The sequence below is a fragment of the Notamacropus eugenii genome, chromosome 2 (genome assembly GCF_028372415.1).
Source record: "Notamacropus eugenii isolate mMacEug1 chromosome 2, mMacEug1.pri_v2, whole genome shotgun sequence".
Classification (NCBI taxonomy): Eukaryota; Metazoa; Chordata; class Mammalia; order Diprotodontia; family Macropodidae; genus Notamacropus; species Notamacropus eugenii.
In genome coordinates this window covers 60,054,706-60,082,433 of record NC_092873.1, presented here as the reverse complement: position 1 = coordinate 60,082,433, position 27,728 = coordinate 60,054,706, and the positions used below count along the sequence as shown (strand labels likewise).

Genomic DNA, 27,728 nt, shown 5'->3' with positions numbered 1-27,728 from the left:
CATTATCTCCCCAGCGCCTAGCATAGTGCTTGGAACATAATATGTTGTTGGGTCATGTCCAACTCTCCATGACCCTATTTGGATTTTCTTGGCAAAGACACTGAAATACTTTGCCATTTCCTTCTTCAGATCATTTTACAGATGAGGAAACTGAGGCAAATAAGGTGAAGTGACTGGTCCAGGGTCACACAGCTAGGAAGTGTCTGAGGCTGGATTTGAACTTAGGTCATCCTAACTCCAGGTCTGGCATTCTATCCATTGCATCACCCAACTGCCCAGAACACAGTTAGAACATAATAAGTGATTAATAAAAACTAGTGATGACTGAGAGTCTGTGTTATATTTTTTTGATAGCCCTGGACAAAGTCAGGATTCTCTGTGATGTGGGTACATCTGCAAGTGCCCACACACCCCTTACTAAGCTCTTCCTCTACTGTACCACCCATGTGATATATGAAATATCATAATGATCTGATGATAGCTTCTACCTATGGTACAGTTCTTTTTTTAAATTTAATTTTATTATTATTATTTTTTAATGTTTTACAATCACTGCCATAAAATTAAGATTTTATCCCCCCTACACCTACCCCCCACTACCCCCCTCCCTCCCCACAACAGCATACAATTCTGTATAGGTTCCACATATACTTTCCTATTGAGTACATTTTCACTATAGTCATGCTATGTAGTTGAACTAAAATAAATGGAAGAAATCATATAGCAAATCAAAACATGATACACAAAAACACACACACACACACAAACATGATCTGCTACATTCTGCAAATGACTTCTATATTTCTTTCTCTGAGTGCGGAAGGTGTTTTGCCTTAGAAAACCACCATTGGGAGTTTTTTTTTTAATAAGTTCTTGCGTTCTTACGAAATTCCAAGTCTACCAGAAAAAACTCTCGCACACTGTGGTCGTTGCTGTGCACAAAGTTCTCCTGGTTCTGCTCCTTTCACTCAGCATCAGATCATATAAGTCCTTCCAGGCCTCCCTGAAGTCTTATTGTTCATTATTTCTTATGGCGCAATAGTACTCCATTCCATTCATATACCATAATTTATTCAGCCATTCCCCAATTGATGGACATCCCCTTGACTTCCAGTTTTTGGCAACTACAAAGAGTGCTACTATAAATATTTTTGTACATGTGGGACCCTTTCCCATTTTTATAATCTCTTGGGGATACAGTCCTAGTAGCGATATTGCTGGGTCAAAGGGTATGCACATTTTTGTAGCCCTTTGGGCATAGTTCCAAATTGCTCTCCAGAATGGTTGGATGAGCTCACAGCTCCACCAACAATGAATTAGTGTTCCAACTCTCCCACATGCTCTCCAACATTTATCATTTTTCTGTTCTATCATGTTTGCCAATCTGATAGGTGTGATGTGGTACCTCAGAGTTGTTTTGATTTGCATCTCTCTAATCAAAAGTGATTTAGAACATTTTTTCATATGATTATAGGTATCTTTAATTTCATCCTCTGAAAATTGCCTGTTCATATCCTTTGACCATTTATCAGTTGGGGAATGACTTGTATGGTTATACATTTGAGTCAGTTCTCTATATATTCTAGAAATGAGGTCTTTATCCCCGAGCTTAGCTGTAAAAATTCTTTCCCAATTTACTACATCCCTCCGAATTTTGGTTGCATTGGGTTTGGTTATGCAAAAGCTTCTCAGTTTAATGTAATAAAAATTATCTATCTTGCATTTCATAATGCTTTCTGTCTCTTCTTTAGTAAAAAATTCTTCCCTTCTCCATAAATCTGATAAATACACTATTCCTTGCTTCTGCAGTTTATTCAAGGTATCAATCTTTATACCTAAATCAGGTACATTTTTTTCTTAAAAACAATACTTGCTGCTACTTGAATTTTAAAAAAAGACACAAAACAAAAATAGAAACAAAATCAGCTTAGATGATTTTGGACAATTTCGCGATTTTTTTTAAAAAAATTACCTTAGAAGCAATGGAAAGGTAGAATGAACTGTATTTTATAGCTTCCAATGGCTTACCCCACAAGAGTAGACAAAAATCTGAATCAAAATAAACGTGATAAATATACACAGGGTACAATGCATCACTGACATCACACAGATGACTCATTTGTAACTTCTCACTGATGAATAGGAATTGGTTGTTGAAGAGAGAGACATTTTGTAATAAGGTCAAGGGAAAGGGAAATGTATATCCAAACTTGCTGAAGCATGCCTTCCTCCTTGTTTTGTGCTCATGGGATCATAGATTTATGGTTGGAAAGGACCTGAGAGGAAATAAAATCTACCCTCCCTCATTTTACAGATGAGGAAACCAAGACCCAGTTAAGTGAACTCAGTTTTAAGTCCAGTGTTAGAAACAGGGTAAACTCAGAAAGCAATGAAGAGGCTTATGGCATGTGCTAGTAGACTATAATATATAAATGAGGAGCTACAGAGAAAATTTAAATTCAATTAGGAAGAAAATGGGCTGGTCATGTGGACAGGACAGTGGTGGTAGTAGGGTTATCATTGAAGAGCCCAGATGCTCCCCTAGTATCTTCATAAAGTGCCAGGCCTAGAGGCCTGAGGGCTACCTGAGTCTTACCTTACCTATCGCAGGTCTTCGGCTGGCCAAACCGGATAAACGTATGAGAGAAGAGACTTTCCAGAGTCGAACAAGGGTTAGGCTTTATTCAGGGTCTTGGTTACATGTGCAGGGGGAACTCTTCCTTAGGAGAGAGGGGAATCTCCCAAGGAGGCAAAGATCTTACAATAGGAGAATGAAAGTGGAAGTGGAAGTGGGGAGAGAGGGGAGAGGGAAGAAAGAAGAGAGGAAGAGGGAAGAGGGGCCTTTTGTCCTCTAAGGGCCCCTCAGCCTAAGAGCGCCTTCAGGCTTTCCTGACCCTACTTAAGCTCTCCTGCCGCATAGTTTGCACCTGAATACCGTGCCTGTTAGATAACAATAGGTGTGCTCAGACCCGGGCCAATCTCAAGGGCGGGGATGCTCTCTCCCATCACGTTTCCCACGGGAAGACGAGATAGCTCGGTCTCACACCTCAATTCCCTGATGTTCCCTGGGGGGCCTCATGAGAACTCTAAGGTTTAGAAGTCCTCACCTTTACCCGCCTGAGACTGTCCACATGGAACTGAGCTTACACCCCCAACAATAAAGTCAAGAGAAATTGTGAAAGGCCCCAGCATGTTGGGCAGATCTCCTCATCCCTCCCTCTCCTGCCCCTTCCTTTCCACCTCAGTTCTAACTTAGATAAGAGAGGTACAGGATGGGAAGTCATGGATGGATCATGATCTTCGATGTGGGAAATGTTGACGTTGATGGCATCACAGTTCACTTGGAGTATCTGAATGGGAACAGACAACGTACCCGCAGACAGGTAACTTTGGATGAGTATGCCAGTTGCTTTCTAGTATGAATACTATTAAAGGCCTATGAGTTCTTCAACATAGAAACTTCCATCCATCAACAGAGATTGCGACTCACCGTAACTCGGTAGATAAGTCTTTGGATTTTGCCAAAGCTCAGACAGTTTAGTCACTTGCCTGCAGTCATGCAACTAGGAACTGTGAGAGGTAAAATTTGAATTCAGGCTTTCCTGACTCTACCCAAGACCCAGGCTGCCTGACACACCTCCTGAAAAAGATGCTGGTGGTCATAGTGTGAGAGCTGATGAAGCAGAGGCTTAACATGCTCAATCTGACAGCCCTGGGTCTCCACCTCAGTGGGCTTGTTGGCAAAAGGAAAAACACCACGCCCACAGCGGGGGCTGGGCAGTTCAGAAAACAATCACAAGAATGGGTAGAGCAGATACAGTCACCACCATCATGGCAGGAATAATCACAGCCCACGTTGGTGCACCAAAAATGTTCTGAGTCTGGCAAAGCCATTTACACATTTTAACCCATTTGATCCTCACGTCCCCCTTACTGGTGGGTACAACTGTTACCCCCATTTCACAGAGGGAAATACTGAAGAAGGAGATGGTGTCTGAACCCTGACCTTTCTGACTGCAAGGCCAGCATTCTTTCCACTGCACCACACTCAAAGGGAACTTCAGCCAAGCTCAGTAGAATCTAGGGATGCCTGATGTCTATCTAATAACATTAATAAATAATAATAATAGCCAGTCCTTAAAGTTTGCAAAGTGCTTTACTTTAAACATCATCTCATTTGGTCCTCATAACAACCTTAAGAATTGGAGCTATTATTATCCCTGTTTTACAGAGGGGAAAACTGAGGCAAACATAGGGTTAAGTGACTTGCCAAGGTCACACATCTAGTAAGTGTTTGAGGCAGGATTTGAACTCAGATCTCCCTGACTCTGGTTCCAGCACCCAGTTTCTCTGCTCCTATCTATTCTCCACACAGCTGCCAAAGGGACATTCTGACAGCATCCCAGATCATATTGCTCCTCTAACTGCTCCGTATTGCCTCTAGGATCCAACCCAAGCTCCAGGATCTGGGAGGACACGATTAAATTGGCTGTTTAATTCTCTGCCTCTTTTGTCTGCTTCCATTCCATTTGCACAGAAGGCATTACAGGGTAAGCCCCCCGTGGGCAGTGACCATTTAGCTTTTATCAGAACAGCTGGCCCATCACCTTGGCTTGTTGAGAGAACCAATAGAATGCTAGTTAGCCTCTTGAGGGAATGGGTTTCCTGGCACAGAATGGGGCCTGACATGGGCTTGTTGAATGAATGAATTGAATGAGAGCCTGTTAGGAACACGGATCTAGTGGAGGAAGGGACCTCAGGAAGCAGTTGGTCTGACCTGGACAGAACAACAAGTGTTCTTCCAATCTTTGCTTGAAGACCTTCAGGGAGCTCTTCAGAGAAGGCTGCCAGGTGGGGATGGTCTATGACGTCAGCGTGGAGTAGGGGAGAGGGTGCTGGGCCTAGGACTTGGGGTCTGTCACTTACTCCCTGTGTGTCCTGGGCCATGTCACCTCACTCCTCAATCACGGTTTCATCTGTAAAGTGAAGGGGCTGGACTAATGGCTTCTGTCATCCCTTCCAGTTCTGAGTCTATGGTCCTTTAATTTCCATTTTACAAATGGGGAAACTGAGGTTCACATTGTGAAGAGGCCAGCTAGTGACCACACAGGGAGCAGGTGAAGCACCCAGGATCTCACCTGGTCCCCCATTATAAAGCCCCACATAAACAAAAGCCAGGGCTGTTTTATTTATTGTCAGTACTGAACACGGTAATGCTGACAAAGTCAACGTGGTGTGGTCCCTGTTGGGGGGACTAGTCACAGGAGCTGTACAGACACCAGTAGATTCTTTCAAGGGGAGAGTGCCGGGCAGGGGCTTCTCTTCCCACCTCCCACATCGAGGAAGTCAAGTCTGCTCTGCATCGTCATCATCACAGACATTTCTATAAGCGCTTTCAAGTTCACCAGGAAAAGCACCACACCCGAGGTGGGGCATTGGGGGAGGAGGGAGGGGGGAGAGGAAGAAAGAAACCCGGGTCACTGAAGCTGACGACCAGATGTGCCCAAGAAAGGGGACCAGACCAGGGATTTCAGGAGCACAGAGAATTCCCAAATGGGGAAACTCCCCCCACCAATTCTGGTTGGCACTTTTCTTAGTTTTCAGTCTTAACTGGCTAGTCCTGAGAAGTCACACAGCCAGCTTCCATCTGAGCTGGATCTGAGATCCAGACTCCAAGTCCAGAGTTCTATAGCATGCAGGGTGCAGCCAAACAGGTATCTGTACTGTTCCTCATACACAATGCTGTATCTCCCATCTCCAACCTTTGCACTGGCTGTGACCTTTGCCTGGAATTCCTTTTCTCCTCTCCTTTGCCTCTCAGAATTGCTGGCTGCCCTAACAGCTCAGCTGAATACTGCCTTCTCCATGAAGAATTTCCTCATCTTCCCATTGCCAGTGCCTGCCCTTACATTCTTCTGGACCTTGTTTATTTATATCCCCATGCAAACACACTTTCCCCCTCTTATGAATGGAGAGATTTTGCTAGATTTTGTCTATGTATGCCCAGTTCCCAGAGGTGGCACACAGAAGGTGTTTAATACATGTTTTTTGCTTGCTTGAGATCTATGACTGTGTCCCCCCTAACCTCAGCAGAATGGAAGCCCCTTAAGGACAGTGATTGTTACTGAGTACATCTCTATAGTCCTACCCTTCTAGCACAAGGCCTGGTGCATAGGGGGCATTGAATATATGCATCATGTTCAACCTGATACAATGTAAGCTCCTGGAGGAGTCTGTCTCATTTTGGCCTCTGTCGCTGGCACGATGCCTAGCACACAGTAGGAGCTGAATAAAGGCTTGTGGTTTGATCTAGCCATGAGATCTAGATTTCCTGATGTTGAACTTCTCATCTGGGAAAAAATATTGTGAGAAGCAGTCATATCACAGCCATAGAGAACATATTATATATGGGGGAGGAAGCACATGTGCACACGTGTGTGTGTTTATGTGTGTGTATATGAGTATGAGCGTGCATGTGTGAGTGTGAACGTATGTGTGTATAAGTGTGTGTATGTGCATGTGTGTGTGTGAATGTGCGTACATGCGTGCATGTGTGTGTGTGTGTGTGTGTGTGTAACACCAACTAGTTCATCTGAGGAGGAGGAAATGGCATTGGACAGAGATGGAGTGACAAAAGGCCCTGGCGGGACTGGAATCCAGCCCCTGCAGCTCCCATCTTCAGCTCTGACCCAAGGCTCCCTGCTGAGTCATGGGAGAGCAGCGGAACCTTCCTGCCTTCCATCTAAAAGGGAGACAAGCCCTCCCTGCATCTCCTCAGCCTCTCAGGGCCCACATAGCTGAACAGACCAAGGCAAACCCAGCCAGGGGAGGGAGAGAGAGGGGGAGGGGGAGGGGAAGAGGGAAGGGGAGGGGGAGGGGGAGAAGAAGGGGGAGGGGGAGGGAGAGAGGGGGGGAGAGGGACGTCAGTTTTCTTTTTATCTTTCCATGTGATGGTCTTGTGACATTTCCTCCTGCAGATATGTAAATGAGGGAGAGGTGAGAACAGCCTCGGTCTTTTTTGGCTGAGAACAGCAGCTTTCTGGGTGAGAGAGAGACAGAGAGAGAAAGAGAGAGAGAGAGACAGAGAGAGCTCAGAGGGCTGGGATGAGGCTTTCATTGCAGAGGTGAAATGGGAACCTGGGGATTCCAGGAGGCAGAGATGGGAGGGGAGGGCATTCAAGGCCTGGCAGCCTGGGCAATAGTACAAAGGAATGGAGGTTGGGGATGACAGAGACAGCAACAGGCCAGTTAGCTTAAAACAAAGCATGGGTAGAGGGGAGTGGTGGAAACTGAGCTTAGAGCAGGCGTTCTCATCATGGATAGATTTCAGGGAACCCTTGAACTTGGATGGGGGCAGAAAGGTGCATCTTTTCACTAACTGAAGTTTAGAACCTCCTTCAATTATTTAAAAAAGTGATTTTAAGAAGAGGTGCACAGGGTTCACCAGACTGGCTACTTAATGGGTCCATGACACAGAAAAGATTAAGAATCCCCAGGTTAGAAAGAGAGATTGGTGCCAAACTGTGAAGGATTTAAAACACCAAACAGAGAAGTTGGTACCTTATACCAAACCCTGGGAGGGAGGCAATACAAATATTCTTATCTCTAATGTATAAGGAAACAGGCACTCCAAGAGGTCAGCCTCAGACATTTCCTAGCTGCATGACCCTGGGAAAGTCACTTAACCTCTGTTCAGCCTCAGTTTCCTCGTCAATAAAATGGGGATAATAATAACACCTACCTCCCAGGGTTGTTGTAAGGATCAATTGAAATATTTTCCTGGTACACAGTAGGAGTCATATAAATGTTGGTGGCTATCATTGTAATTCATTGTGACTTGCCCAAGGTTACATAGCTACTTAATGGAAGACACAGGATGTGAATGCGGGTCATCCCGCTCCAAACCCCGAAGTGTCAGAAGGGAGTGGGACACTGATGTCTGTATTACATGTGTATTCAATACACATGTAATATAAAATACAAATGTGTATAAATGTGTAAGTAATATATGCTGCCGATATCTGCAAAGTACCTTATAATACGCCTTAAAAGCAGCATGCGAGTGTTGGCTGTTGCTCACACTTGAGCCATTGAGTCACAGACCTGGAGCTGAAAGGGACTCTAGAAGCCATCTAGTCCTCAGGTCCCAGCTCCAGATGTCTTGTCTCTTTCTGTTGAGGGGGCATCCTCTTTACAAATGGAATCAAGATGGAGGGCGGAGCTGACTCCCCTAAGGAGGGGTGTCCCTAGAGAAGACCCCTTTAGGTCTTTGGGAGGAGTTACTCTATTTGGGAGACATATGCAAAAAGAAGTGACAGCATTGGTCAGCATGACTGGGGGATGACTAAACAAAGTTGGGGGATGTGAGCACTGTAAGAGATGATAAGTCTAAAGAATTCAGAGAAGCCTAGGAAGACTCACATGAAGATGGCACAGCAAAACCAGAAGAATAAAAGACATCATACACCTCAACAACAACTGAAAACTGGAGGAGGTATGATGAGAGGGACTTGGCCCTGAGGAAGAAGGAAAGATGTATCTCACTCCCTTCTTTCCAGAGGTGGGAGACTTTGGGTCTGGAACATCGCATTTATGGTCAGATTAATTTGATTAGCTTTGATGAATTTCCACCCCCCAACTCCTTCCCTTTTTATTCTTAATTATAAGAGACAGTTCTCTGTGGAAAGGTCACATGTATATTATATATTATATATATATATATATACACATACATACATACACATATTTGGAAAGAAGGAGATATAACAAATTTCAATAATTTTTTTAAAAATTCTTTTCACAACCTGACTAATGTAAAATTGTTTTATGTGAATATACATGTATAACCTATATCAGATTGCTTGCTATCTTGGGGAAGAGCGAGGGAATGGAGAAAAGGAGAAAAATTTGAAACTCAACATCTTTCAAAAACTGGATGCTGAAAATTATCTTTACATGCAATTAGCAAAATAAAATTCTATTAAAAATAAAATACTTGGATCAATTAAAAAATAACAAAGTAGATTGGTATATTGCTGCAAAACACATCTTAAAAGTAGTGATAAAGCATTCTATTTATCTACTGAAAGAGAAGTGATGAACTCAGGCTGTAGAATGAAATCCACATTTTGGGGAGCGGCTAATGTGGGATTGGTTTGGCATGATTATTTTCTTGCTACCAGGGTTGTCTTTTCCTTTTCCTTTCTCTTTTTTCTTCAGTATAGGGAGGAAAGAGGGGAACTAGTGATAGGATTGCCCCCAAAAAAGGAAAAGAAGAAAGAGACTGATCAAAGCATTTTTTAAAAATGTACAGAAGAGAACAGCTGGCAGGTCAGCAGAAATCGTAGACAAGCAGGATAGCTTTGAAAGGTACAGGTTGAATGTGTTAAGGACTTGAAAGGAAAAAATGAGTTGTACAGATTAGAAACCTGCAGTTTCATGTAAAACCTGCTTTTTCTCTTCCTTTGTGTATGTGAAAATGTTCATTTTATTTGGCATTTGTTAAGGTCAGAATAAAATTTAAATTTAAAAAGAAACAAAACGTCTGAAGTGGAGTCTATTTTGCCTTTGGAAAGATTTCTTTTTTGAGGGGAGAGTGTGGGAAGGGACCCTGGGCAAAAGCCCAGAACTCATCCAGCCTCAATTCCCTCATATTGCCTTGAGGCAGCTCTCCCCAAAGATACTTGTCCGACAAGGGAGCACCTGCACCCACATTCCGAACTGAGCACGTGTCTCACCTATTCCTCTGTCCTAGGCTCATGCGGGTCCATCCCACAGAGAGTAGCTGACTCCAGCCTCAAAGGAGAAGACAATTCTAGAGATATTTCCAATGTCAGAGCTGGATGGGGCTGCAGCAGCCACCATCTTGTCTCACCCATGCCCAACCAAGAAGCCTCTCTGCAACATTCTTGGCAAGTTTTCACCCAGGCTCTGCTTGGAGACCTCCAGAGACAGGAGGCTGCTCTTCCTTCCCACTTCTCTTCCATTGCTCTCCTTGGCAGGAAGCACTTTCTGACTTCACTCCTAAATTAAGGAGCAAGGCGGCATAGTGGATAGAGCACTGGGCTAGAATCAGAAGACCCAGTTCAAATTTGACCTCAGATGCTTATTAGCTGGGTGACCCTGGGCAAGTCACTTAACCTTAGTCTGCCTCCGTTTCCTCATCTATAAGATGGGGAAAATAAATAGCCCCTACCTCCTTTGGGGATCAAACGAGATAATCTGGCACATAATAGGTGCTGTAGAAATGTTAGCTGTTAATATCAGCTATGTTCAGATTGTCTTCTTTGTAAATCTCCTCATTACTCCTGCTTCTGTCATTTACGGAAATGTAAGACAATTCAAACACCTCTTCTAAGCCTAAATTCCTGCAGATCCTTGAATTCAGCTCTCCTGTCCCACCCCTCTGAGGCCAAACATTTCCTACCACATGGATGCAAGGCCACCCTCTTCTGGTTGCTTTCCAGCTTATCCCTGCCCTTAAACTGCCTGACCCTGGGTGGAGCTCAGTTCTCCAGGGGAGGTCTAATGAGGCCAGAGGACAGTGGGACAATCCACCCCCTGCATCATTCTTGGAAGCCATGTTCCTCTTAACACAGGCCAAGATCCCATTGGATTTCTTGGCTGTTGGGTGCTGTTGATTCATGCTGAGCCCCCATAAGGTAGAATCTCAGGTCATAGACTCTCTGAGCTGGGATGAACCTCAGAGACTACCCAGTCCAATCCACTACTGTAAAGGAATCTCTTCTTCCATAATCCTGTGGTGATTCAACTTGTCCATTGGGAAACCTCCAAGGATGGGGAGCTCACTATCTGATGAGACAACCTGCCCCTTGGCCTCTTATCAGAGCTATTTATGTACATGTTCTATCCTCCTCCTGGGCCTGTAAGCTCTCTAACGACAGGAAGCAGTGTCTCATTCATCTTTGTTTCCCCATGGGCCCCTAGCCCAAGGCCTTGAACACAGTAGCTAGAAACTTATGGTTGAATGAATGAAAGACTTTATAGATGAAAAAATGAAGTAACTTCTGCACTGGTGGATGTAGGAATGACAACGAGTGAATGAACGAGCAACAGAAAGCTTCAGATAAGTAGGAAGCTTAAATCTACCGCCTGTTCTCCATTCAAATGGAAGCTGGTGGATCCAGATCCCTGGGATGACTTTGTTACGGAGAGAAGTCCCAGATCTACATACTGAGCTCTAATTCTTTCCCAGGTCCAGTACCAAGTCACCAAATGCCTGCTGGACTCTCCCCCTGAAGTCCCCCTCGGTATCTTCAACCTAACATGTTCAAAACAGAACTCGAGCTTCCCCTGTTTCTTAGGTCACGCTTCCTTCTTGTTGTTGTTTCTGTCCAGGGCAGAGCCATCTTCCCAGTCAGCTGGCTTGGCCACCCCAGACTCCAGCAGTCCCAGGGGCCCAAACCTCCAATTTTACTCCTCAGTTCTCAGGTCAAGTGGCTGATTTGTCCTTTCTCTGTTTCTTTACCCATCACACCATTCACTCCCAAACTAGAAATGATTCCACTCACCATTTCCATAGCATCTCTCCCATCCATCCCTTCTTTCCACTCCTCCAGGCACCTCCCTTGTGTGAGTCTTCATCTTTTTCCCCCCAGACTGCCCCGGGAGCCTCCCAACTGACCGCCACATTTCCAGTTCTCCAATACCATGGCTAACATAATTTTTCTAAGTCACAGTTCTGATTATATCACTCTGACCTCAGACATCCCTCTTGGCTCTAGGGTAAAATATCCATCCCTCAGCCTGGCATTTCAGGCCTCCCACAGTCCAATAACTTCCAACCTCTCCAACCTCATTTATCATTCGTTCCCTACATCCAATTTAAGTCAACAGACATTTGTTAAGCACCTACAATGTGCAAGGCTTTGTGTTAGACCCTGGAGATAAAGAAGAGAAAAGGCTGGGGGGAAGGAACTTGCATTCTACTGGGGCATAAGTACACGATAATTTTAAAAGAAAAGACTCAAACTGAGGAAGATAGGAAAGGATTCTTGTAGATCCTTTAATGAATCTCAGAGGGAGCTAGAGACTCTAGATGTAAGGAGAAAGGCACTCCCAGCACAGGGCACAGCCTGGGCAAAGGTCCATTTATTCCAGCCCCAATGATCCCTGGTGGACACAGAAACTTAAATTCCATCTCTCACTGGCAGGCTCCTACTCTAGCAGATGCCTGCATCTGGACCTCCTCCACTGAACCACCATTCTCTCTTTTTCAAACCCCTCTCTTCTAGATTTAGGGGTGCCGCCTCCTCTCTGAAGCCTTCCCTGATTCTTCTCTGTGCTGGGTGTTCTCTCTTCCCATTTCAATTCCCTCCCTGTAAAATAGGAGTCTTTCAAGGGCAAGCATTGTCTCAATTTTGTTTTTGTACCTGACCACCCAACAAAGGGTCTGAAGAAAGGATCAGAGATGCAGACTGGGGAGAGTGTAGAGAGTCCTCTGGTACATTTTACAGAAGAGGTAACGGGGTCACACCCTTAGTAATAGTAGACCAAGACCAGGATCAACAGTATTCCTGAATTTCAAATTCAACAACATACCCCACTTGCCATGTAATACCAAAACAGAAGAAGGTGCCTAATCCCCCCCCAAAAAAACAAAACTCTTTATACATTTATGTGTATACATATCTATCCTATACATGTGTGTACATATCTAGTCTGAGACCTCTGCCTACCACACTCAGTAAACATTTATTGACTTGAGTTATTGAATGGTCATCTTTTGGGGGGAAGATGGGGATGGGGTAAAGAACTGTCCAGTCAAATCCATGTGGGGAAATCAATCCACCTCAACCTGTTTCCTCATCTGTAGGCTGGGCTCAGTGACATCTGATGTCTGCCTTCCCCCCTCACTCCAAATCTAGGATGCTATGACCTCCCCAAGCCTTGGTTCCTCCTCACTAAAATGAGGGGGTTGGGTTCCATGGCTTTCTAGGGACCTCCTAGCTCAGAATCATGGATCCAAACATGCATTTGCTCCACACAGCTCTACAGATATAGGCACATCTCTCCTTTTCTGTCAATTATTTGATTGACTTCCACAGGAGTGAGTCTCTGGGTGAGCCTAGGGCTCTCCAAGTTCATTTCTTTTCTATGGCCAGGTTGATTGATTGATTGGTCAATAAGATTTATTTATTAAGTGCTGACTTTGAGTCGGGCATCAGGCTCCAAGATGAAGCTGTTGGCCCGGTGACCTTCTCATAGACATGCCAGGACAGACTGCCAATCAGAGGCCACAGTGGCAAGGACTACCTGGCCTAATGCAAATTCTACACGACAAACCCACCCCCGCACCTTGTACATCATTCCCTGCTGGGACGTGTGCAGAACTCCTCTATCTCTGTCCGTCTCCATCTGGCTTCCTCTTAAGTGAACTTTACCACCCAACATAATATATCTTACTACCCTCACCCTCCTCACTTTAAAGAGATTGGCATCCGGGACACTTACAGACTCTCAGATGCTCCCCCCTTCCCTCTCTCTCTTTCTCTCTCTCTCTGCCTCTCTCTCTCTCCCCCCATGCTGGACTTCCCCTCTTGCCTCCCAAGATCCCTCCTTTCCCCTAAGTCTCTCCAGCATGGCTTCTGCACAGTTACCCTTTCTGCCTTCCCCCTCTTGCTCCTATCCCCCCATGAGGGCCATCCCAGCAGAACACAAATTCCATGGGTCTCCTCTTTTGCATATTGTGGAACATAGGATCCCTGCAGGCCATTTCAGGTGGGCACACCCTTCTTTGGAGCTTGTGTTTCAGTGCCCAGACCAGTTTACAGACTCTGGTTACCCACAAGAGGGAAGGGGGTACACAGAGCACTTGGCAGGAATATTGGCAGCTTGGCAGCAGGTGGCAAGGGTTTTTTGGGGGGAGGGGACAGGAAGGGGGACAGAACAGGGGGGTAAAGGAGGAGAAACAGGCCAGGTTGAGGGGCAAGGGGGTTGTAGGTACATTTGACTTCTTTTGACCTTGACATCAAAAATGTCATTTTAAAATGTCTTTAAAGCCATTTTTTTTTACGGATCCAAACAATCTTCCTTGACTGTTAACTGAAGGACCCTGGTTCCAAGAAAGTATAGATTCTTATCCCATAATCTCAGGCCTGATTTTAGAACTAGGCCTTTCTTTTTTAAACACACACACACACACACACACACACACACAAACACACACAACCCACAAAATTTCTGCCTTGGGGAAGTAGCTTTTTGAGGTCTCCTGGACTCTTCACATCTACTCTGCCTAAGATCAGAGCTAGGGCCTCTCTAGAAGAGGTCCACCCACCACAAAAGCTTGCCCCTTCAGCCTCTAAAGGAAGCCAGACATCATCCGCGAGACCGCTAACTTTCAATGGCCTTCTACCCTCCAGCCCTAGAGAGTCTGCCCAAGTGAACCTCGGTTCCGAAGGAAAAGTTTCAACCAAGCAGAATGCCCATACCTCTGGGGAACAAATGAGACTGGGCTGATCCCCAGCTGCAAAGGGTCACACAACAAGAAAATCCCACCTTCTTGGAGCCCCAGATTGAACCTGTCTTTCTTGTGTTGTTGGGGGGGAATGTAGATCAGAGCTGAGAGGGACCTTGCACGCCATCATTTAATGTTAGTCTCACTTTACCAAGTAGAAAAGAGTCTTTCCCAACAAGTCACCAAATTAGGATTTGAATCCAGCACACAGGATCATAGATTCAGAGCTCATCTAGCCCCCTTGCTTTACAGATGAGGAAACTGAGGCACTGAGGGGGACAGAGACTCTGCTGGGGTCCGGTGGGTGCGAATTGAGGACTCTGCTCTCCTCGGCCCAGGGCTGTCCATGAAACCAAGGCTCAGGATGAGGGATGTGCACATGGTGAAGAGAGGGCAAGGCTCAGGCAGACCCGATGGGGAAGAGGACACTTATACTTACAAGACGCAGAGAGCGTATGCTCGGGAGATGGACTCGCTGGCCCTCACAAGGAAGCTCCCGTCTTTCCCAGTCTTGGAGAGCAGCTCCTCGGCCTTCGAACGGGTGATATTCCCATGATTCCAGCAGTGGACCATGGCTGCTACTTCAGGAGAGTGGCTGCGGGGCTGAGCCCTGCCCACTCACCCCCAAGGCCACACTAGGCAAAGAGTCGCCAGTCAATGGGTAAGAGAAGCCCCTGAAACAGTCAGGCCACTGTCCCCAGTGCAGCTGCGGCTCTCTCTGCCTTGACTTCCTGTTTCAGACGCTCTGAGAGGGAAAGGAAATTGAGCTGTGGAGGACTTCCTCATTGCAGAAACTGAGAGAGAGAGAGAGAGAGAGAGAGAGAGAGAGAGAGAGAGAGAGAGAGAGAGAGAGAGAGACAGAGACAGAGACAGAGACACAGAGACAGAGACACAGAGACAGAGAGAGAAACAGAGACACAGAGAGAGACAGAGACACAGAGAGAGACAGAGACAAGAGACAGAGATAAGGACAGAGACAGAGACAAACAGAGAGACAGAGACAGAGAGATAGAAACAGACAAAGAGAAACAAAGAGAAAAAGAGACAGAAAGAGAAAGACTGATAGAAAGAAAGAGGGAGAGACAGAGAGGGGTTAGCCTCCTTCCCAAGCCTCTTTTGAGGCTCCACCCTACTCCATCACTCAGTTCTTCACATCTTTCTCCATCCAATAACAGGCATCTCCTAGTGGCCCAGAAATTTCCCTGTGCTTGCCATCTGGTTGAACAGGTCACTTCACCATACTGACAGTTTGATTCTGTGCCTACTCATAAGGTTCACACAAAAAGAGGGAACTGGAAGTGCCCCCTCTTACCTGGCCTATGAGCCAAGCTCTCCACAGGCTAGTGAAGGTAAGAGTCATCATTTCAACATTCACCAAGCACCCAAATGTATGCTTGGCACTAGGGATAACAAGAAAAAAAATGTGGCTGCCCACAAGGACCTTACATTCTACAGGAGGATGCAGGATCTCTGAGCAGCCCAGGAGTCCAGAAATCACTTAGTCCAGCCTGTGCCTGACCAGAGTGTCCTCTGCCACACCTCTGACAAGAGGTCCTCCTGGGAAGGGGAGCTCACTCAGTCTACCTTGGGGCAGCTCTAATTCTTAGGAAGCATCATAAAGCTGAAGTTGTATAAAGTTCTCTAGCCTTGTCCTCTGGGGCCAGAACCATCTAATGTCCACTTCAGAGACAGGAAGGCAGCTCGCGTGTCTCTCCTCACCCCCAGTCCCATCTCTTCTAGCCCAGGCTCAATCTCTCCAGGGCTAATTCTCCTTCAGCATCCTGTTCTGGATGTGCTCTCTATGGCAGAGTGTAAGAGGGTAACAGCTTTGCTCTGAGGGCAGAAATGCCAGCAGATGACTCGTATCTTAGGCCTTTCTAGTGTCTGGGTACTTCCTTGAGACTTATCAAAAATTCAAGACAACTCATATGGCCAGGGAGTCAAAAGGACCTAGGAAGAGGGAGGAGGGGTGTGTGTGTGTGTGTGTGTATATGTGTGTGTGCGCGTGTGTGTGTGCAAGTTGCAGGTAGGGGGAGCTGGCCTGTTGCCTGCCCAGGAGGCAGATAGGGCAAAAGAAAATCCACTCACCTGAACCCAGTTAGAAGTGAGGGCTGGGGACCCTTCTGTTAAGGAAGTGTCTCTCAGCAGCTGCCTGGGGCTTTCTGGAGGAACCCTGAGCTGGAACTGGGAGCAGTAGGAAAATGATCCCAAGAACCTCAGGAAAAACTAGCAGAGTCTTGGAGGCATCTGCCTCCAAAGGTGAGAACCCTTCCCTAGGGCCTAACTACAAAGGAGAATTAAACAATAGTCGTCAGGGAAGGGCCACCTGGTAGGTCCAGAGCCACAGGAGCCCTTTGCTCAGAGAGGAGCAGACCTCACTCAGGTGGTGTAAACCGAGCCAGAACACCTGCGGAGGCGGAGCTTCGGGCATTGATGGGAGTCAGAGCTAAGTGACTGACAGATGAACAAGAAGAGCCTCGAAGAAGCAGGCTGGGAAGACCAAGGAGCTGCCCAGGCCTCTGTTCCAGACCTTGGCTCTGGGGCCCTGGAGCATGACCGACCACCCTGGTGACCGTGGGGCGTTTCCGTCTGTCCTCTGCCATGTGCTAGGTCTCCTCCAGGAGGTCAGCTTCTCGAGAGACAGCTGGGGACTGGCCTTACTTGGTGTATCCTCAGGGCTTTGCACATAGTAAGTGGCTAATACCTCCTTCCTTCCTTCCTTCCTTCCTTCCTTCCTTCCTTCCCTCCCTCCTTCCTTCCCTCCTTCCTTCCCTCCTTCCTTCCTTCCCTTCCTCCTTCCCTCCCTCCCTCCTTCCCTCCTTCCCTCCTTCATCCATTCCCCTTCTGGCACAGGAGCCTAAGAATGAAATGATCTTCCATCATTCTTCCATTACAAGAAAGACGTTAGTTATGTTGCAGACCGGGAGGGCATTTCATACTTTATTATTTGATTTCCAGGGATTTGCTCGATACGAAAAAAGCCTAGGCTTAGAAGGAGGGGCTGGAGCCAAATCCGTTCTTCCAGAGGCTGGACACAGACACACACTGCCAAGGGTTGGGGACTCACCCTGCTTTTATCTGACTCAGGGTAGATATGGGCCTTCAAGGCTCAGCTCAAGCCCCTCCCCAAACTATGCCATGTTCATCTTGTAGAAACTCTGTACTTCCTTACAGGATAGAACGTAAGCACCATGAGGTCAAGGGTTGTTTCCTTTTGGTCTTTGTAGCCCCTCCATCCGGCACAGAGTAAACACTTGATAAATACTTGTTAACTGATTAATCCTGATAAAGTTCTCAGGAACAATTTGAGAATACATTCTGCCTGGGGATCAGGGAGGGGGAGAGGCTCAGTTTCTGTCCACCAGTCCTGCAGACATGACTCCAGATTAGACCTGGGTTCTCCAGCCTTGCCATCCTGTTGTAATAAGAACGTAGCTGCCAGACATAGGGAGCACCTTTGAGCTACTGGGGCAGCCTCAGAGGACAGAGTAGCCCAGGAGCCAGGCCACAGGCCCAGTTCCCTCCCGTGTGACTGATGACACAAAGGAGCCTACAGGCAGATCCTTCACACGATGCCTTGACTTTCCTTTTTGTTCTGTGCCCCAGCTGCTGAGTCACAACTGAGCTGGGAGCCCAGACTCCCATGAGCCCTGGCCTTGCAAGAGCCCTGCAAGTGAATCAGGCCCCAGGAAATGTTCCTAGATGGCCCTGTCATGTTTGAGATCTCATTATCTCTCATCCATGCAGGAACAGCCCAGCCCAGAGAGCCAGCTGGGAGTAGGAAATTGGTGCATCCTCAGAGGACATTCTGGCTGCCAAAGCACGTGCTTCGTTTTACATCTTGGTTTTCATTTCTTTATATTTCAATGGGCTCCACCTGTTGACCTGAGCTGCCCCACCCAGAATGTTAGGGCTAGAGATCAGGAAAGCACAGGACACTTCAGCTTTCATTCTGCCAAAGCAAATTTCCTTGTTTTGTAGTGATCACTCTCCAGCCACTCAACTGCTCCTTCATGCCATGCCCCCAATCATGTAGGACGCATGGACAAAGCCCAAAGAGCACCGGACAAAGTCTAACTCAGCACATCCAGTCCCTATTCCAAGACATCCTACACTGAGCTGGACTTGGGGCGGAGGTCGCCGAGTCTGACCCCCTCATTTTACAGAGGAAGAATCTAAGGCTCTGAGAGATGGCTTACAAACTCAGGATCTCTGATAGTGGGCAGCTGGGTGGTTGAGTGGATGAAGAGCTGGGCCTAGAGTCAGAAAGACTTCTCTTCCTGAGTTCAAATCTAGCCCCAGACACTTATTAGCTGGCTGACCCTGGGCAAGTCACTTCACTGTGTCTGCCTCAGTTTCATCCTTTAAAATGATGTGGAGAAGGAAACGGCAAACCTCTCCAGTATATCTGCCCAGAAAACCCCAAAGGGGATCATGGAGAGTCGGACACAACTAACAACCACAGACATGAGATTTTCCTGCACTACAATGTCCCCCATTCGGGGCTGCCTCTGCCTCCAATAATCTCTAGTTCCTTCACCTCCTATAATAATGATAACAACCTTCGATCCTATTATATCCATTTTATAGCTAAGATAACCATTGTGCCCTGGATGTCTAGTATATACAAGTGTTACTTTTCCATGGGTAAGATTTGTTTTTTGGTCGGTAGCTAGGTTTCCATCAATGTGGGGCACTCCCTGTGTGGAGGCTTCCTTCCCTGAGGTCTCCACAGCTTGGAGCCTGGGGGGGAGGGGGTCACCTGAGGCACTGAGAGGGGTCTGTCTGCTGCCAAGGATCTTGAGGAAGGAAGGCATTCAAGGCCTGAGGATGGAGGTGATCTGCCCTGGAGGAGATGACCTTCCCCAGGCCCCTAAGTAAGGAGGATCCTGGGGAAAAGGAAAGTGCTTTGTGGGGAGAAAGCTGAGTGGATACACGTGGGAGAGCTGAAAATAGGGAAAACACCTGCTGCCGCATTTAAAATGTGCAAGTCACCCTTCCCCTAACCCTCCCCATCCCCCCCAGCCTAGCCTCCACTTTCCTTCCTGTTCCTGCCTCTGGGACATGCAAAGCACAGATGGATCAACCTGGTAGAGGCCTGGGGCCTGCCCCATCAGTCCTTCCAGGAACCAGCCATGCTCCACCTCTGCTGGGCACAGAGGCCCAGGGTTTTTGGACCTCTCTGAGAGAGAACATAGGCCTCCTTGGCCCGAGACATAACTTCAGGGTCACTGTATGGACTCCTAATACACCTGGCCTTTGACCTGTAGAGCTCTCTACTGCATTTCTGCTTCTTGTAACAACAATAGTTAACATTTATAGAGCACTTGAAGGTTTGCAGAGAGCTTTATATGTTCTCATTTGATACTCCCAGCAACCCTGGAGGTAGGTACAATTATGATCCTAATTTTATAGAAGGGGAAACAGGCATGCAAAGGTGAAGTGATTTGCCCTGGGTCACATAGCTAAGACATGACTGAGGCAGTATTTAAACTCAGATCTCCCTGTCTCCCCATCCAACGCTCTGTCCTCTCTGTCCACCGATTCAAAAACAGACATTTATCAATTGCTTACTATGGGCGAGGCACTGTGTTTAGAGCTGGGGATGAAAAAGTAGACCAATCCCTGCCCTCATAGAGCTCCGGGTCTGCTGAGAGAACAAGCACACAGGCAAACAAATTCAAGCTAATTTCAAAAGGGAGAGATCAATGAAGCTAGGAGGAAAGGCCTTGCGGAGGAGGGAGGGGGAAGTCAAGGATCGCCCAAAGCAGAGATGAGCAAGGAAGGAGGCCATTCTGACTGGGCAACAATAACAATAGCTAAAATTTATAAAGTACCTACTATGTGCCAGGCATATGTGCTGAGCCATGCATGGTACCTCATTTGAGCCTCCCAACAATGCTGGGATGTGAGACCATTACCTCCATTTTACAGGTGGAGAAACTGAGGGAAACTGAGGTTCAAGTGACTTGCCCAAGATTAATAAATTAATAAATGTTACTTAATAAAATTAATAAATGAGTCTGGATTTGAATTCATATGACAAATATGAAGAATTTAAAGAAATGAGGCAAGATTTATATGTGACTGATTGCGTTTGTCCTTCATTCTCAAATAAGACCATGACATCAAGATGATGACATGACTTGCAGTTGACTTTGACTGAGAGAGGGAGGGCTGTACAAGGTCACCAGTATCACTTTCTCCTCCAGAGAAATCTGGATCCAGTGGCCTGATATTCATCAGGATGACTGGAGATGGCCCAGGATGCAATGGGAGACCCTGACCCTTTCAGGCTAAGGTCTTATCACATTCTCACTTTGAGTGAGATACACCCATTCAATGAATAGGTTTCTTTAAGTTACTCAAGGGACAGCCCCTTTAATAAAAAAAAAAAAATCAAACTGGGAGGGAAAGACTCTCAGGGTTCCTGGGTAAAAGAGAAACCATTACTATTTAGTTATTACATTCACTCTGTACTAGGTGGGTGGGGACTTGCTGTCCAGTCTATGTGACTGATTAGAGTGAAATCAGAGCCAGGAGGACCATCTATACCCAGTGACTATAACAATGTGAATGGAAAAAAGATGCAGCTTTAAAAGGAAGCTGCAGCCTGAATGACTGCGACGACCAGCCTCAGTCCTAACGAACAGACGATAGATCACTTTTCTCTTGGAGGAGCAGTGAGGGAATACAGGGGCAGAATGTGTATACACTCACAGGCAGAGTTACTACTGGTGGTTTGTGCAGAGCTGTTTGCTCTTTATTTTAAGGAGGGTTCAGGGCTGGGATAGGAGAAAGGGGATATTCAGACAAGACCATTGTAAAGACAAAATCACCCTATGAGTTGGAGAATGGCTGAACAAATTGTGGTCTATAATATATTGGAATAACACTGGTCCAGGTGAAATCCTGACCGTGAAGAATACAGACTAACCTAGGAAGACTTAGATGAACTGTGGCAGAGTGATGGAAGTGGACCTAGAGAAACTATGACAAGGGTCATGGAAATGGATGCGTGAAATGGCACTTGCTAAGCACTTGTTCTGTGCTGGTGTTGGTGATGATCCCCGAATAAATACACACAGGGCTTAGAGTTCACATTCTACTAGAATGGATCCCTTGGGCCAACAGTCAATTACATGACTGTGCTCATTGGTGGGGGCTGATGCTGAGGGTCAGAGTTGGTGAGAGCTAAAGCAGGAGAGATTCCAAGGTTCTGCTTCTAGCTTCAAGAGAGAAGCTGCCTGACTCCAGACTTTCTTCAGATCCTTGGAAGGAGAAAGACTCTGGGAGTAAGCCAACAAGTAGAGGAGCTGTCCTTTGATCATGTCTCTTTTCCCAGCTTAACAGACTAGAACCTTTGGGAAATGCACCTTGGGTGAGATCTGAGATTCTCTTTCCTTGTTGAGATGAATTATCTCACTCCCAATGAGAGGGCTCCTTCACTCTCTTTATCGTCTGGTCTGTATTCTTCCGTGTATACTTTCTCGGATTTTTGTTTTGCTATTGACTTGAATAAAGAACTGACCTTTGGTGGGTTATATACCTTGGCGGTTTTCCTCTCCAATAAAGGCTGGCAGTCAGAAGCTCAGCTTGAATCTAAAAAGTACATCCCCTAAACTAATAATATTAAAGGGAGAAGACAGATATCATTCTAGCCTGGTGTTCCCTCTTTCTGAGAAAGGCAGAGGGGCAGCCTCTGGCCCCACTTTGCTGCTTTCTCTCCTGGCAAGAATCAAATTCTCCCTTGGAAAAGAGGAGGGGAAGGAGACTAGACAGATATCTGTTCTTTCCTCCCTTTGAACTACATCCAGGCAGAAGCATGTGGACTCTCATAACCTACATGGGCAAAACAATACAGCCAAACCCACACTCTCCTCCACCCAAGAGAAAAATAACACATCCAGGGCAGTGGTAGCCAAGGGATGAGTACTTTTGACTGGGAAGTCAGAGTGAAAGGAGTTGTAGGTCATTTCAAAAAAAAAAAGAAATAATAACAGAAAGAAAAGGAAATCTGTCATTATAATGATCAGGTTTGGCCCCAGTTAAGAGATGAGAAAATGTGCCTCCCTCTTTTCATTGCAGAGGTGGGGGACTATGGGTGTGGAACATTACATATACTGCCAAATTTAGTTGACAAGTTGGTTAGTTCCGTTGAATTGCTTTTTCCCTCTCCTTTTTTTTAGTCTTTGATAACAAGAGAGTGGGAAGGGATATATTTGGGAATGAAGGTGATGGAAAACCAGAAGATATCAATATAAATAACCCCAAAGTAGCACTGTTCTAACAAAGTGAGGCACCCTTTCTCTAGCCTCCGCTGGCTCTGTCCTCTGAGAGGTACAGCATACCCCCATATAAAACAGGCTTGATTCTGGGCCAAGATGAATGGGGGAGGGAGAAGCGCAGGGCAGGAGGATGCTCAGCAGCTCCCAGAAATGAGAGGATGCAGAATGGCAGGAAGACTGTGGCTTTTTTTGAGTCAGAGAGGTGATGACCTTGGGGGAGCGGGAAGTGGTGGGTCAGAGTCTGGAAGGAGAAGGACCTTGGGTCTGCCCGGAGGCAGCAGTTCTGGAAGTCTGAGGGGAGATGGGAATGGGCAGGGCCAGCATCCTTCTGATAGCCTGGGAATGCTCGCCTCCCTCAATCCTTCTTTCTCCCTGGAGGGCCCACGGGGGAGCCAACCTTCTGGCCAAACTGCCTCAGGGGAGCTGTGCCTGGAGCCTTTTGGGGATTCCTTGTATGTTGGGCCATGAATGACCAGACCTGAACTTTAGGGCTATGAATTTGGCACCTGGGTGAAGGCTAGACTGCAGAGGAGGGAGAGGAGGCAGGCTGCCCAGTTCCATAAGGATTGCTCAAGACCTGTCCAGGTGAGGGCAGTGATGCCTGGAGCTAGGGAGAGAAGGGAAAGAGAGACGGGAGCACTCCCCCCACCATCCCAAAGAGCTACCTTTGGGCTTTCGGGCTTTTTACTGACAGTCCTACAAGGGAAGTGGAGACAAGAGGGTGGTGAATTTTCCTCCCTTTATAGTGGAGTATAAGCTTCCTGAGGGCAGGGCCTATCTGACTTGTGTGTTGATATGCCTAGCTCCTAGCTCCCTGGCAAAGAGTACCAGGTACTTAAAAGTGCCTGTCAAATGGAATTTATTGGAATGAAATGTTACCTTCAATTCTGCATGAATGAATGAAAAACATATGGTAGCACCTGTTTTGTGACAGACACTGGGCTACAGGTGTTAGGGCTACAAAGAAGACAGTGCTAATCCCCAAGGAGAACTAGGGTCTCACTCAAGACACTTCCCGTTTCCCAGGAGAGATTTGCACATGGCTGATTGCTAGGGTGTCATCTCCTGAACAACTCTCATGTAAGGCTAAGTCTGTCCCCGGGCATCACACGGTGCCCACTGGACTCCTGCATCTCCTGCCAGGTCTCACTGGAAGCTCCTGCAGAGCTGCCTTCTGGCCCCTGCACTATCTCAGACTCCCTTTCCCAGAATAGACAGACAGTGGCTGCCCTTCCCCTGCCCTGTGGGGGACGTCTGGTGGCTTCCCCTGCCTGACCCTCACAGCCCTTTTACTTCTGTGATAAGGACAAACATTGATCCCTCCTGGCTCAAGGCCAGTTCTTAGTCTGGGCTGGGGCAGGGGGAGGATGGGCAGGTGCCCAGCCTCAGCAGCAGAGTGACCAGCAGGGACCAGAGCAGATCTTGTGGCCTCATTGAAATCTGGGCTCTAGATCTAGCTCTGCTGTGTAGCTTTAGCCAGTTCACTGGCCTTCTGTGGATCATTTCCTGGAACAAGGGAAAGAGCTCTGACCTTGAAGTCAGAGGACCTGGTCAAATGCTGCCTCAGATGCTTCCTGCCTCAGTGGCCTTGAACAGCTGCTTCCCTTTTGTGGGCCTCAGTTTCCTCAACTGTAAAATGAGGAGGTTGGACTAGGTGGTCTCTAAAGGTTGCTTCCCTCCTGGCTCTGAAGCTCCCTCCTCCTCCTCTTGTGTGTGTAGATGGGAGAATTCAGAGCTGTCCCACTGAACTCAGCACTGTCCTCTCCTTACATTCACAGGGGTCCTCTTCCAGGCTTGGGGGACAGACCTTCCTTTCCTAGCCCCTCTGGATCCTTGTCTTCCTTCAAGGCTCCTGTCAGATGCTGCCTTCTCCAGGGAGCCTTCTGGGATACCTCCACTTGTTAGTGTTATCTCTGCCCTCAATTCTCCTTATGCTCTAATATGTGTGTGTGGGTGTGTGGGTGTGTGTGGGTGTGTGTGTGTGAAAGAGACAGAGAGAGAGAGAGAACTCTTTACAGTCAGGGACTGTTCATGTTTGTCTTATCCCTGGCAGGAAGCACAGCACCTGACACATAGTAGGCCATTAAAAAACCTTCACTGAATTTGTTGGAAGGGATTTAGAAACCACCCAGTGCTTCCCCCTCCCCCACTTCCACCTCACTCATTACCCAGAAGGAAACAAACCTGGAGAACCTGAAGTCAGAGGGCCTGGGGCCAGATCATTCAGCTTCTCCGGGCCTCAGCCTCCAGTAAAAGCTCATTCAGTAGGTCCACTTCCAGCACCACATGTTAAACCCAAGGACTCTAAGTCACTTGCTCGAGATGGATCAGCTTGGGAGGGGCAGAGCCAACATTTGAACCCAGGTCCTCAAACCCCTGCGGTAGCCCTGTCCAGGTCACAGAGCCTCCTAGGACCCCCAGGAGCAGCAGTATCAGAAAGCCCGGCCTTACCTTGTCCCCTTCAGGAAGCATCACGGGACTTTGGGACAGACACTGGACCACGCCCTCCTCTGGGGACGGCTCCTTCTGCCTGAGCCTCTGGACATGACTTGGTTCTCGGACGGTTACCATGGAGACTGGGATGGGATTAGCCAGTTCCCCTTCTGACCACGAGCAGAATCTTAGGACTTCGAGCCCGGAGAAAGTTCAGAAGCTGCCCAGGCCAAGGCAAGTCGGTTCTACAAGCTTTCGTTAAGACCTTGCGCCAGGCACAACCCGAAATGCTGAGGCCAGCACCGGTTCCCTGAATCGGCCCAGATCAAACAGTACTACCTGTTGCAGCAACTAGGGGGCGCCCCAAGGGAATAAAACCCCGGGTCCAGAGTCAGGAAGACCTGAGTTCAAATCCAGCCTCAGACATTTCCTAGCCATGTGACCCTGAGCAAGTTTCTTAATCTCTCAGTTTCTTCATCAAAATGGGAATAATAACAGCACCTACCTCCCAGAGTGGTTGTGAGGATAAAATGAGATCATATCAGTAATACCTTTGCAAACCTGAAATGCTGGTTCTTCTTGTCATTACTCTGGCACCTGTCTTGTAGACTTCGTTAGAATGTAAGGTTTCTGAGGGCAGGGGCTGATTTTGTATCCCCAGCCTAAGCACAGTGGTGCTTAATAAATGTTTGTAGATTGTGATCATTGATTGATTGAAGTGGCAAAGCTGAGATTTTTACTGCCTGCCTCTGAATACACAGCTCTTTTCTTCCCTCCACAGCCCTTCCTCGGATTAGCCTGGAGACAAGAAGACCCAGGAGGGAAGAGGTAGATGTCTTCATGGGTTTGAAGAATGGCCAAATGAAGAAGAGATTGAACTATCCTGATTGGCCCCAGAGGACAGAACCTGAAGGAATGGGGGGAACCCTAAGGAAGCCCAGGTAGACTTCAGATAAGGAAACAGGTGCTAAGGATTTGAGCTGTGGCTCAAATGGGGTGAGGGCTCTCTTCTGGGGGGTCTCCAAGTGCTTGTCTGGAAAGTGGGAGAGAATGTTCCTGTTCAGGTACTGGTTGGACTGAATGGTCTCTGAGCTTCCTTTCAGGTCAGTGAGTCTGTCAGTTTGTGATTCATGACTCAGTATGCCCAGGCGCTCATTCCCTCAGGAACACAATCTGCTCAGAGACCAGTACCAGCTCGTTGTCCTCTCTCCTTTTCCTCTCCTCTCCTCTCCTCTCCTCTCATCTCCTCTCCTGTCCTCTCTCTTCAGAACCTGTGGGCCTAGAAGCTCTCAGTGCCCACATATTTCCACACATCAGCTTATATTGACAACCAAGCACCTCCCCTTTCTAGACATGCTCTAGAAACCTTGTAGAATCTGAGATGATCCCAGGTTGAGACTGGTGGCCCATTACCCCTATCCTGGACTGGAGACTTGGAAAAGACCAGAGGCTCCTAGACCCAGAGGTAGAAGGGGCAATGGGGTGTTATCTGATGCGCTTATTTTTCAGATCAGGAGGCCCAAGGAGGTGAGGTCACCTGTGGTTCTAGGGTTTCCAAGCTATGAGAGACTCCTTCAGATGATGTGTGCTTCCATATGACTCCCATCTTGCAGGGGTGCCCATCACAGGACAGGCACCAAAGAACTAAGCCCTAAAGAACTACTCATCAGATACCCAGTGTCCCCACTGCCTTGACCCTTTTTCCTCTTGGCTTTGAAGAGAGAACAAACCAACGGCCCCCTTCATCCTAACAGGATCCTGGAGCGGGGAGCTGCAGGAAATTGGTCCATTCCCCACTTTGTGGTTAGCAGACTACCAGATCTTCCTCTCTTCCTCTGGAGAATCAGGCAGACACCTTGCTCCAGGTGTCTGTTCCTTTGAGGTTCATGCCCTTTCTCTATTATTACTTTATCCAGCTTCTTGGGGTGTCATCCCCCAGGCTCCAGGCCATTTTTTCCTTCAACGAGTTCCGTTCAATTTAATAAACACTTATTAAGCACCTACTACATACCAGGCCCTGCATTGAGTGCAGAGTATAAAAGACAAAAACAAAACAGTTCCTGTCCCTCTCCCCTAGCTTACATTCTACTGGCACCTGGTCTCCTTTTCCACACGACCCTTGCCCTCATAAGCAAGTACTTTCATTTACATATTTTCACCCCTTCAGACATCCTGGCCTCCTAATTCATCTCCCTTGTCAACCCCCATCTTCCTCGACCTCAGCCACCCACAAAGATGACTACAACTTGGATCGCACCACTGCCCATAATTGCGTTACCCTCATGATCCAAAATTATGACGTGTTTCTGATCAGAATCTCCCATCCTTCTATCTCTTCCTCTACTTCCCTACTCTAAAATCTATTCTGCATCCTGACCCTAATCTCCAATCATTCTAATCTGCCCTGTTGGTCCAGACTGTCGTTCCTTCCCTGCCTCACTTTCCTCCCTCCAAAGTTTTTAGCCCATTGCTAGCCAGCTCCATGATGCTTTCTTCTGCCCTTGAATCCTTTGCCTCCTGTCACCTGT

At 47.1% G+C, this 27,728-nt stretch overlaps 2 protein-coding genes across 8 annotated transcripts in view; one reads left to right on the top strand and one right to left on the bottom strand.

Moving 5' to 3' along the window:
* Nucleotides 1-25,416, bottom strand: part of INPP5D (inositol polyphosphate-5-phosphatase D) — a 140,235-nt gene extending 114,819 nt beyond the window's left edge. Inside the window, exons 1-2 of one of the 4 annotated variants that reach the window (XM_072640530.1) lie at nucleotides 25,219-25,416; nucleotides 14,919-15,224 (exon numbers count right to left, since the gene is read on the bottom strand). In XM_072640530.1, coding sequence (XP_072496631.1) covers nucleotides 14,919-15,052 — 134 coding nt within the window. In that variant the 5' untranslated portion in view covers nucleotides 15,053-15,224; nucleotides 25,219-25,416. The remainder of the gene's footprint in view (nucleotides 1-14,918; nucleotides 15,225-25,218) is intronic. The other 3 variants (XM_072640528.1, XM_072640526.1, XM_072640529.1) reach the window with 3 other exon arrangements.
* A 570-nt stretch (nucleotides 25,417-25,986) lies between these two features.
* NGEF (neuronal guanine nucleotide exchange factor) overlaps nucleotides 25,987-27,728 on the top strand; it is a 151,689-nt gene continuing 149,947 nt past the window's right edge. For all 4 annotated transcript variants that reach the window (XR_011973995.1, XR_011973994.1, XM_072640532.1 and 1 more), the window contains exon 1: nucleotides 25,987-26,141. The gene's annotated coding sequence lies outside the window, so the exon portion shown is untranslated. The remainder of the gene's footprint in view (nucleotides 26,142-27,728) is intronic.